Raw genomic sequence first — 12,680 nt, forward strand, 5'->3', positions numbered from 1 at the left:
CATGGAAGGAAAATGTTAAGTATATACTTACTGTACTGTTGCATTAGGTGGTTTGGGCATCCTAGAGTAAAAACAGGAAACAAATCCTAATTTATATTAAGGACTTTTCAAAGCTTACATTCCTATTAGAAATTTGCTTAAAAATAAAGCTGTGTCCCAATTTCAAACTACAGTGTCTTTAAGATAACATTCTCGATTGACTTTCTGGAACACTGAATATTGACCAGTCAGAGGGATGATATCCTCATATCTCAGTTCTGTTGATCAGTCTAACTTCAGTCCTACTCACCACCCATTTTGCGTTTCCTATTTGCAGTGCAGGTGCAGGACTGACTGCTTCCAATGATAATGCGGCTCTGATTTTGACATTCACCCTCATAATCAGGCAGTAGCCAAAGTGCTGCAGGCAGCCTGCCACCATGCATGTGGTGCAATTACATGACCTAAAGTGACCTCAGTGTGGCCTGGTGGGACAAGATATAGAAATACTGTGTGTGCTTTGTCCCTTTGCCCAGGATTGCTGATCTATCACGATCATAAATGTTGCCCCGTTGACAGAAAGGCTGGAACAAACCTGAACACGTTTCTGGAGGCATGTCTTTTCTGAATCAGTTCATTTGAAAGTTACGTCTTTACTATTTACCCTGAGCCCTGCCTGCCAAGAAATAATACTGAAGCCCAGGAACAAAGTCCACACTACAGGCCTGTCACCTACTTCTATTGGATTCAACAGTTACTTTCAGCCTATGCAGATATTTCTGAAATATTTCAGGCATAAAAAAGTGAATAGAATGTTATCTGTTGATAGCAGAGGTCAACAAAATGGAGTGTGCCGGTTAAGTTTTCTATGTTTCTTTAGAAAGTGGTACGTAAGCTATATTATGTTTTGATTCCACAGTGTATTATCAACACATAATTCAGATGAATTTTAACAGGTTTATGTCTTTCTTTATTTGGACTCCAAGTTTGCAGGCTTGGGACTAAAAAACAAAACCAAAAAACATGTCTTCCAGTTATATTTATGGTTGATTTGGGGAAGGCGGGGGCAATGAATATTAATAATCCAAGGAATTCCGAGTTCCTAGATTGGCTATAATATATGAAATGTTAAATCAGCATCCAAAATTTTTCTCATGTGACAAATTTAGATATGATATTGACAAGTGTATATCTAAAATCAGTTGGATTCAAAATTGAAAAAATTTTTAAAAAAGAAAACTTTTTAAAAAGTTCAAGTTTGAAAGGATAAAATAAAAATTAAAAATGCTCAGAGACCCAGGCCCTTGACCTAAACCAGTCCATTATTTTACTGCTGCAGTCTACATTTACTTTTCAAAGTGTACTGATCTCAAAGGGATAAATGAATAGGACCTAGTAGCCACCACAAATTTCACGTCTTTTTGGCTCCCTCTTGTGGCTAAACTCTATATTGACTTCTTATCTACACAAATTCCTCACAATTCTAATAAAGGTAAAGAAGTGATATTTTCCTTGTTGCTTCAGTGTTGTCAGTATTTTATTTTTATCTGAAAATTAAGAAGTATGCTTTTTAAATATATACAACAGACTATTGCAGAGAGGAAAGATAATTTAATATGCTGGAAAGTAATTCCTCTAAGCAAAGGGTAAATTAAAAATATTCCTTATCCAAAAAGGAGACTTAGGGAGTAACTTTATTACAAATTATTTGTAAATTGTCATGATAATCCTCTCCCCTCATAATATCCTGACAAAAAATTTTGCTGAGGGCGCTGGGGCATTTCCTATGAAACTTTTAAGAAATTTAACAGATTCTTATTAGATTAACTAGGTCAAAGGCAGAGAAATGGACCCAGATGACTTGTTTGAATTCTTTCGAAAATTACTATTCCATATTTTGTATTTTTTTCTTTGTTTAATTGCTACAAACTATAAGTGGGTTTTGGTTTATTTTTTAAATTTTTATTTCTTTGGTTTTTGTTTCTATTATTAATGATCTCTGTTGGAAAAATAAAAGAACACTTTTGTTTTTCTAAAAGTTCCCATTTGGGAGCTTTTTTATTTCTCATATAACACATTTTCACTTAAAAAAGCTATTTGGTCCATTATGAGGAAAAGAAACCCCAAACTTACAAAGAATCATTTCCATAGATGTCACTTTTTTTGTTCTGTGTCAAATAATAGAATTGTTCAATAGGAAGTTTTCTGAAAAGAAAGATTAAATAGAACATCTTTTTAAATTAATACAGTGATTATCAGATAGTAAAAAGACGAACAGACTAACAACCATGTATTTATGGAAATTCAGTATATGAAAAGGTGACATTGTAAGTCAGTGGCAAAGGATTTACTTTTCAGTAAACAATGCAGGAAAAATCACTAGCCATTTGGAAAAAAGTAAATTTCCATTTCATATTATGCATAAAGATAATTTCAGATGGATTAAAAATCTAAATATTTGGGGGAAAACATACAAATATTAAAATATGTAAGAATGTATTTTTTTCTTTGTGGTGGGGAAAACATTTTAAATGAGATTTTTCTTTTAAATTCAAAATCCAAAAGGAAATTTTATGACATCAGAAGAAAACCTTTGAATACGGGATGGAATAAAACTGAAATAGGGGTGCCTGGGTGGCTCAGTTGGTTAAGGGTCCGACTCTTGATTTCAGCTCAGGTCTTGCTCTTAGGGTTGTGAGTTCAAGCCCGACATTGGGCTCAATGCTGGGCATGAAGCTTACTTTAAAACAAAACAAAACAAAACAAAGGTTGGAAGAAATTTTTGCAATAAAGATATAGAAAGGATTACTATCTAGAATATAATTAGTAAGAACCTATAGCTAAAAGACAGTACAAATGGGCAAAGAGTAAGAACAGAAAAGGGAATGTAAATGACCATACATAAGAAAACATGAACATAAGTACTCAACCAGAGAAATGAATTTTGATAACCAGATAATCTTTATACTTACTAGATGGGCAAAAATTATGTAGTTTGATAATATGACACAGTTGGCCAGGAGTGTGGGTAAATAGATACTTTTACACACTACCATGAAAATATAAAGCATTTGGGCCATATCTCTAAAATTAAAAATATTCAGGGCGCCTGGATGGCTCAGTCGGTTAAGCGTCTGACTTCAGCTCAGGTCAGGATCTCGCAGTCCGTGAGTTCGAGCCCCGTGTCAGGCTCTGGGCTGATGGCTCAGAGCCTGGAGCCTGCTTCCGATTCTGTGTCTCCCTCTCTCTCTGCCCCTCCCCCGTTCATGCTCTGTCTCTCTCTGTCTCAAAAATAAAAAAATAAAAAAAAAACGTTAAAAAAATTAAAAGTATTCATATATTGTGACTCATAACTTTCACTTAGGATTTTCCCTAGAGAAACATTTGTGCATGAGCTCAAGGAGGCCTGTACAACTGTACAAGAAGGATATTCGTTACATATAGTTAATGTCAAAAAAAGGGAAACAATATGAAAATGGCTAAATAATCTCTCATGCATCTGTATTGTAGACACAATGAGAAATTAAAATGAATTAGATCGATCTGTGTTTACAGTCTTTAGATTGCAGAGAGCGAAAAAAGAACCGAGTTGCCTAATACTATACATCCAGCGATTCCACACTTAAACTGTATAATACATATATTTTCAAGGGGTACATGTATAATTATATAAATGTGCAGAAGGTGTGAAAGAAGGTACACCAAAGTGACAGCAATGGTTCCTTCTAGGAAGGAAACTGGAATTGGTGGGACAGTGGTCAAGGGAGACTGGACCTTGTCTTTGACTTTTTTTTTTAATTTTTTTTTTTAAGAAAGACTTGTATTTTGAGAGTAGTTTTAGGTTCACAGCAAGATTGAGAGAAGGTAGAGAGATTTCCCACATACCCTTTATCCCCACACATGGCTTAGCCTCCCCATTTTACTATTTCTCACCAGAGTGGTACATTTGTTACCATTGATAACCTGCATCAACACATCATCATCACCTAAAGTTCATGGTTTACATTAGCCTTTGCTCTTTGTGCTTATAGTGTTTTAATATGCATTGTAGTGCTCAACTGTTGCTTGTGGCTCCAGGTATCTTTTAAACACCCGTCTTTTATCTCATCTACCCAAAGTTCTAAAAAGCTTGCTTTCTCAGTCTTTGAGAATGGCCCTAGAGTAGTGAGGGTTATTTGTACCCCACGAGAGTCCTAACCAAGAGAGTCCTACAGTTGAGGATGTGCTTCGTAATTAGGCAAACAAAGTGACCAACTCTGTGAGTGTCAGGCTTTCTCCAGTCATCACAGTGCTTGCTCGGTGGCTTCATAAATTAAATTACCATGGAGGCAGGACAGAAGTTATAGGTAGATTCAACAACGTGAACTTCTCATCAAACTGACCTGGCAACATTTGAGTTTGCCAGTGGAAGTTACTAATCCCAAGTATTTCAAATGTTTGTTTATTTGTTTTGAGAGAGAGCAAGTGAGAGAGTACAAGTAGGGGTGGGTCAGAGAGAGAGGGAGAGAGAAAATCCCAAGCAGGCTCTGTGCTACCAGCACAGAGCCCAGTGCAGGGCTTGAACTCATGAACGGTGAGGTCATGATCTGAGCCAAAATCAAGAGTCAGACACTTAATTGACTGATCTACCCAGGTGCCCCTAACCCTAAGTATTTCATAGAGAAAACTCTCCCTGGGTGTACTAGTCAGCCACCTGATGGGAGGTTGATTACATCGTGAAAGAGATGATTTATCCCCACAGGAGTAGACACTTCTAAAGACAGATTTCCCTTTCTTTCTCTATATACTTCTGCCAGTTACATCACCAGTGGACTTCCTGAATGCCTTATTCACTGCACGCTATCTTAAAAAATACTACTTTCGATTAAGGAATTCAATTTATCACAAAAGAAATAAGGCAATGATTGCATTTAAAGGATTTACTGGTCTCCTATTTACAGAATGTAGAATAGCTTGTTGAAGATTCATTTGTGGCTGCAGCTTGTCCTAAAGAGTGTGGCACATGCTCTGAACCAGTGGCCAAGAAGTGGTGTCTCTCATAGCCAGAGCGGATGGTCTAAAAAGCAAAGGGTCAGAGTGGAACCTCTCACTATTATACTTACTGTTACACTTGAGAAAAATGTTACTTCCTTCCCAACCGCTTTGAGTTTTGCTGGGTTTGAGGTCAAGGGAGAAATGCTACCATGAGAAGACACAATGGTCCCACTGAATTGGAAGTTGAATTGATGATGTGGTAATTGGAGGCTCCTTATGATTGGAGAAAACAGGCAAGAAGTAGATTGGGATGATTGATTCTGAATGTCAAGGGCAAGAGGACTGTTGCTGTGCAGTCATGGGCAAAAGTATTTTTAGAACCTAAAGAATCTTTTGGACACCTCTTAGTATTGCCTCTAGTGGCATAAATTTAATGGAATACTGGAGCAGCCTCACACAGGTAAAACCACTAATTGCTTAGATCTCTCAGGAACAACATTGGGGGGTACCCCACTTGTAATGAACTTGTACCAGCCCAGGTGCTTGCTGAGGGCAAGTGAACTTGGCTATGTATATAATTATGTTATTCTCTCTCTATATATTCTATATATATATATATATATTCTATATATATTCTATAGAATATATTCTATATTCTATATATATTCTATATATATTGTATATATATAGTATATATATTCTATATATATATATACACACACACACTTAATATATTTTTCTATATGTTTTATATATCATAATATATAATACTACAAAGTTTATAATATATTTATATATAATATATTTATATATTAACTAATTTTATTTTTTCATTCACCCTTTTCCCTTATTTCCTTATTATTCTATATAGGGTGTTGGTGACGGTTTACTTCATTAAGTGTGTAGCTGTGAACTGTCAGGGCAAGATTATGACTGAACTAGAGGAGAACGTCACCCAGAGATCTTGGACTTGGAGCTGGATGCAGGCACTGATGAGACTCTGGGTTTCCCTGTTGGGGGAGGTGAGTGCATTTTCATGAAAACGTCTTGCATTGGCAGCCGTTCTCAAACTTCTCTGCATGTTAGAATTACCTGAGGGATTTTATTAAAATGCAGATTCTGTCTCAGTCAATCTGGGGTGGGGTCCAAGATTTTGCATTATCATTTTCTAGATGGTACTCAATGCTGCTGGTGCATGGACCACATGTTGAATAGGAAAGCATGATACTGTTTTTGCTGCTGTTATTTAGTGTGACAGTCAACTGGCACAGGTGGCTGACATCTTTACAGTACCCTCTCGGTATTCTGTTAGTTTTTCACATTTTGAATATCCCACTTGCCCAGGAAGAATCCACTTTCCAGCCCCTTGAGCAACCAGCGAGCCAGTCATCCATATCTGCAACCAGACTTTGATTTGAATGTGAGTAGCCTAAAAACACAGGCTTCAAGAGGGGCATCCATATTGCTAATAAGGTAGCAGCAGAGCCGCCCAGTTTTAGCATAAGCTCTTTCCTGAGGAGGCGAGTCTCCAGAATGAGTCTGGATATTATTCCCGGAAGCTTAGCAATTAGCCTATTTCTCTAGCCCTCCCACAGTTTTGTGAGTTAACCTAATATCCTCTGGTAGATCCTCTTCTTAAACTAGTCAGAACCGATTCTGTTTTTGCAACTAAAACTCCTGACACAAATGGATAACTTGTGAAACTAACATTTAATTTAAAAAAGAACAAAAGTGGTTTTACTGTGAAAAAGTCAAATGTAATTTAATTTAAATGAGATAATGTCTATAAAGCAGTTAGCACAATGTGTGGCTAATCAAGTACAAGTACTTGATTAATGCTGTTGTTTAAAAAAGAGATTGTTTTCTGTTTTTATGGAAATGGCATCATTCTCATTTTAAAGGTTTAAGTAATTACAAAAAAGTACATATAAATACTACCATGTAAAACATGATTCTAGATATCTGTCTCTCTTTAAAAAGTAGATGTAAGGAAATAAGAATGGGGGAATGGACAGCTGTAGTCAGAATCAAAGTTTCAAGAGTAGGATGAATGTTCATTCAATTTCTAAAAGAAAATTAAAATTAAAAAAATTAATTAGCACTTAATAGATGGCAGTGTAAAACTGTAGGAATTCCTGAACCATAAGTATATTTCTTCACTACATAGACATAAATTTCTAAAAGATTCATGTAAAAGTAAGAAAATGTTTTTGAAACATTTAGGATGTTGGGAGTCATTATTATTTCTTAGGTAATTTTGACTCTCAGGCGTGAGACCATTTCACTCGCTTCTGCTTTCTCTCTCTGATCTCTCCATTTTGGTTGTTTAGTTAATCTGTAGTTTGCCAAGGTTTATAACATTTACCTAATTGTATGATGATAATTTTCCCAACCATGTGAATGGATTCAGGGCTCACCATTTAGTGTCCAGACATCTCATGCTTCATCATCAACCCTTTTATCACAGTATCTCTGTTCTTGAGTTCTTTATTTTGACTTATTTTTTGGTTTGTTAAATTTCATTTTCAGATTTTTTTTTTTTTTAAGAAGGGCTCATTAGGTGCTATTACTCTAAACTCTGCCTGTATCGCAGTCTTTATGCTTGATTGACAATTGTTATGCAATATCTTTGGGTTATGTTTACTTTTACTCAAACCTTTGAAGATAGGTCTTCTGGAGTTGAATGCTGCTGTAGATGCTTGAGGCCAGCCTCCTCTCCTTCTTGTAGGTGCCTTGCTTTTCCTGCTTGAATGTTGAGAGAACTCTTTCTTTATGAATAAAATAATATTGGGGCGCCTGGTGACTCAGGTGGTTGAGCATCCGACTCTTGATTTTGGCCCAACTCATGATCCCAGGGTTGTGGATAGAGCTCCACATTGGGTTCCATGCTGAGCGTGGAGCCTGCTTAGGATTCTCTCTCTCTCTCTCTCTCTCTCTGTGCTCTTTTCCCCCACTCACATTTTCTCTCTCTCCCTTTCTTTCTTCCTCTCTCTCTCGCTAAAATAACCAGGTTGTATCTCAATGTCAGTACTTCCACTCTATTTTTGCCATTATATGGTATATGCTTTTGATTTTCAGATTCAGTTCTTAATTTCAAGGGAATTTTCTTGTGTATCTCTGAATACCTTTTTCTGTTAGATTTACTTATTATTTGTTTTACTTGTTAGATCCTCTGCATTTGGGACATCAGTTTTCCTTACGATAATTATGCTTGTTCTTAATAGCCATAACTTTTTCCTTTATTGCTTTAATATCCTTATCTTTTCTCTCTGCTTTCTCTGTGATTTATTGTCTTTATGCCATTATATCAATTTTCAGTCACATCCATTCTGTTTCTTGCTGCTTCTTTTTTTTTACTAGATTTGTGAGTGCTTTTGTGTGTTTTTCTTATTTTTTCCCTAAGCCTTGTGGTCTTCCCTTTTATAATATTCTATTTTCTAATCATCCTGTCTTTTATGAGATTCACATACTTATTTAGTCCCTTTATAAAGAATGTAGTTTAAAAAAAAAAAGAGAGAATCTACTTTTGTTTCCTGGGCTATGTTTTTTCTCAGACTAGTTTTTTAATGTGAGATATAGATATAGATATAGATATAGATATAGATATAATTTTATATTCCTGGTGCCTCATCATTTCTTCTCATATTACATGTATTTAATTGAGCAGCTCTGTTTAAATGCAGCTATTTGCTCTGATCTAGTGTGGGTGAATTCTTGATCCTGTCATCTGAAATAAGTTTGCCTTTCTGTCTGTGCTACAAGCTTGATGACTGAATATTATTCTCTCCATATTTCTTTAGCCTGATGGGATGGAGGGGACAGAGAGTTAAGTGCTGAGATTGTGTCAGATGGAATCCGAGTCTCTTGGTACTGCTGTCTAAGGTCCTATTAAATGTCCTCTGTAAGGCTCATTCCTTTCATTTAGGGAAGGAGCCATACCCATGGCTTCTACTCATTCCCTCAGGTCAACACAGTGTTCTGGAAGACCACATATTCTGCACAACTTCATCTCTCTTGAGATCTTGTTGTTTTTATTTAAAAAAAAAAATTTTTTTTTAACGTTGATTTATTTTTGAGAGACAGAGACAGAGTATGAGTGGGGGAGGGGCAGAGAGAGAGGGAGACACAGAATCTGAAGCAGGCTCCAGGCTCTGAGCTGTCAGCACAGAGCCCATCATGGGGCTCAAACTCATGAACTGTGAGATCATGACCTGAGCCAAAGTCGGACACTCAACCAACTGAGCCACCCAGGCGCCCTGAGATCTTGTTGTTTTTAAAATAGAGGCTTCTACTCTTGAGGCTTTTCTTCAGTTCTAATAGGATTACCTATTAGGATTGCTCAGTCTTTTAATCTTCTCTTCAAATTGGAGAATTATCAGGATTTTGTTGACTCGTCTCAGTATGCATTTGGAATATAGGGATGGAGTTAGGTATAATGCCTCTCAACCAATAGTGTGTCTTCTCTCTGGACCTGCAGCACTTCCAGGGGTCTGGAAATATGTGTGGCTGGTTTTATTTTGGTTGTCACAATGAATGAGACTGGTATTTACAGGTTGAGGGCCAGAGATGATATATATCTTGCAGTATACCGGACAAAGAACCGTCCTGCTCCAGATGCCCTCTTGAGAAACATTTAGTTATGGACTGGAATAAATGACATGGAATTTTCTTTTCTTGACATAATATTAAAATTAATGGCATAAAGTTGTTCTTCTTTTCTTATTTGGGGGCCGCTGGTGAATTTCCTGTTTATTTCTCTGTTAGGTAACAGGAGAGGGATATTCTGTGATTTTGTTTCATAAGCATTAACCTCCAGGCATTATCACCACCACTACTACTTGTGTCATCATTAAAGGGTGCTGGTTAGCAAGAGTTTCAAAGTATTCGTTAGTTCACAGAGCACTGTATATCTATCGAACAGCTTTTTAACATTTGCCAGGTTGTTAGAGGAAGATTCATTTCCTTTTTCTTAAACAAAGTAAAAACTTTGCTACTTTATCAAACTTATAAGAAGAAGTGTTTATGGAAGTGAAAACAAAGCTATAAATTGTTATTACTTTGTAACTTCATTCTTCTAAGCGAATGGATGCTGAGTTAGGTGATGACAATTTCACTTTGAATTTCCGAAGCTTGGTTAAGTAGATATTGTTTAAGTTCCTTTAAAAGCGTTTTAATTAGATATAGGTTATGTCATGAAATGCCGGAAGGAATACTGATGTTGACAGGGACATTGCATTGGAACATGCATATATAAATGCATATGATTATATTTCCATTAGTAAGCCATGTTCTTTTAACTTCTTAACCTCAGACGACATACCATAGGACCTCTCACTGGACATTTCCTAAGCAGTATGTACTTGGCGCCTGGGTGGCTCAGTGGGTTGTGTGTCCAACTCTGGATTTCGGCTCAGGTCATGATTTCACAAAGTGAGATTGAGCCCCATGTCAGACTCCGTGCTGACAATGCAGAGCCTGCTTGGGGCTCTGTCTCCCTCTTTGTCTGCCCCTTCCCTTTCCCTCCCTTTCTCTTTCTCTCTCTCAAAATAAATAAATAAACTTAAAAAAAAAAGAAGCAGGTACTTTCAATTTATAAAGTGATATGAGTGGAGGGTTGGTGAGGCAAAAGGGTGATCCTGTTCCCCATGAGGATGGGGTGAATGTGTGGCACCACAGCACCCCACTGAAAATCCCCATTAGGGAAGGTGGTAGGGTGTGATTGTTAGAGCAAGATTTTATATGGACCGGGATGAGGCTTGACCCCTCAGAGAGCTGGAAAATATTCTGTTATTAAACAAAAGGCCCTTTTTGGGGAGAAAGGAAAATATTGTGACAGAAGTTATTACCTATTAGGAAACAAGTAAAACCTATTCTGTAGTTGTTTGCCAAGTAATGTGCATTGTATCAGAAAATAGGACTTTGTCCTAAATATATTTTTAAGAGATAAATATGCCAAAGTGATAACATATAACATAGTTGTGAAGAGAATACATTACAGCAACCTGCATTTCTGAGCCAGGGATGATGGGCATTCTAATTGGAACTAGTACTTTATCTCCCAGTGGCCTAGGGCTGCATTCAGTGAGGCACCAGACACAAACCTCTCATTTCAAACTGGATTTCCCTTAAGAAACCTGTCTTTGGCTCTTCTTTTACACTCTTGAATTCTGTGAGTACAGTTCTGATCCTTTTAGACTGTTGTGTGTTTTTTTAATATGTAAATTTTGAGGACAATAGACGTAGAGTCCATAAAGAGATACATACAACCCTAGTCTGGAACAATGCTTGCCATACTCAAAACTGCTGAATAAATGAATAGCTGGAGTGAATGATGAACAGAATGGACAGATGAAAAGAACTTGGTCTTTGGGGTCAAGTAAATCTGGACTCCGGTCCCTGTCCCACAACTTCACAGTTGTGTGATCCAGGGAAAGGTACTGAATCTTCTGGGTCTCCATGTATTGTAAAACCAGGATAACAATGTGGCTACTGTACAACGATATTATAAATCTCTCTATATTATATTAGAACGTAAGTTCCATGAGAGTGGGGACTTGAAGAAATCTGTTGGATGAATTCATGATCTTGAGGTCCTTGCTATCTGTAATATGTCAGTATTTGCAGCTTTCCCATTGGACTGAGAGGCCTTTTCATTTGTCTGCTTTTTATTCAGTAAGGTCGTTAGCTGCCACATGTCATTATTGTTTCTCTTTCTGCCTGCAGCTTGTCTTTCCTAATGTATTTTTTGAAACTGCTTTAGAACAAAAAACTAGTTAGCTAGATTGTTAGTAAGCCAGGTAAGCAGGATTGTTGGATAAAGCAGGAGTAGGTAGGCTCTGTGGGAAGGTTTGATAGATTGTGCTTTGAGTAAATTTCATAGTTTTTTAAAATTTCATATTTTTAGTAAATAGTTAATGTGACATTTAATTTGCTGCTCAGATTTTTTTTTTGCTTTCTCTTCAGTTTTAATATGTTTTGAATAAAGTCGCCGAAAGAGTGACTTTAAGAGTTACAAGTGATTATTGAAATATTTTATTACTTGAAAACAATGCCCAGTAGATTCTAATGACTACAGATTGATGAACAAATTAGAAATCAAAAGTTCCAAAAATCAACAACATGTATACAAATGAGGCCAGCTATTTGCTCAAGCAAAAACATTTTAAATTTAATATCTCTCTGGAATATTCTCATATAGTTTAGATAAAATGTGATTAGCAAGGGAATTAATCAAAATTTCTGATCACAATAATTGAACATCTCTCAGGATAGCAAAGACATCCATAAACAGATTTTTTTTTTTTTACAGATCTCACAATTAGAAATTATATAATTAGTTTTTCCATCTGTGTCTTTTCATAAATAGTAAAAGAAATAAATTTGGAGGTAGATTTAAGTTAACAACAAGACTCACAATGGAAACAAAGAGCAAAGAAAAATGCAAAATAAGGATCTCTATGTAAAGAGCAGGAAGTTTATTTACCTTGGCCAGGTTTCTCCACCAAATCCATAATGCTGATGTCCTTTGCCCATGAGATGAGGAGGTTCACATTTTGGCCTGTGCTCCTCAGGGAGTGAAATGGGTATTACCCCACCATATTCTCTGTCAGCACCCCATGGAAGTCTACATTGTTGGAATGACTCCCTTAATTCCTGATATCTGTGAAAAAAGAGATACTTTTGAAATCACTTCAGCATGGAATACTATGGAATGCTATGGTCGGAAT

The 12,680-nt window shown here is 36.6% G+C and overlaps 1 protein-coding gene and 1 long non-coding RNA gene across 2 annotated transcripts in view; one reads left to right on the forward strand and one right to left on the reverse strand.

Moving 5' to 3' along the window:
• Positions 1 to 12,680, forward strand: part of LOC125929996 (uncharacterized) — a 55,504-nt gene that overhangs the window by 25,801 nt on the left and 17,023 nt on the right. Inside the window, exon 2 of the long non-coding RNA XR_007460027.1 lies at positions 5,825 to 5,975. This is a non-coding gene — a long non-coding RNA (uncharacterized LOC125929996). The remainder of the gene's footprint in view (positions 1 to 5,824; positions 5,976 to 12,680) is intronic.
• The window catches only part of CA2H7orf31 (chromosome A2 C7orf31 homolog), a 42,592-nt gene that overhangs the window by 18,450 nt on the left and 11,462 nt on the right, over positions 1 to 12,680 (reverse strand). The window contains exons 3-5 of the mRNA XM_049641611.1: positions 12,437 to 12,613; positions 2,113 to 2,184; positions 32 to 61 (exon numbers count right to left, since the gene is read on the reverse strand). Coding sequence (XP_049497568.1) covers positions 32 to 61; positions 2,113 to 2,184; positions 12,437 to 12,613 — 279 coding nt within the window. The remainder of the gene's footprint in view (positions 1 to 31; positions 62 to 2,112; positions 2,185 to 12,436; positions 12,614 to 12,680) is intronic.

The sequence above is a fragment of the Panthera uncia genome, chromosome A2 (genome assembly GCF_023721935.1).
Source record: "Panthera uncia isolate 11264 chromosome A2, Puncia_PCG_1.0, whole genome shotgun sequence".
NCBI lineage: Eukaryota > Metazoa > Chordata > Mammalia > Carnivora > Felidae > Panthera > Panthera uncia.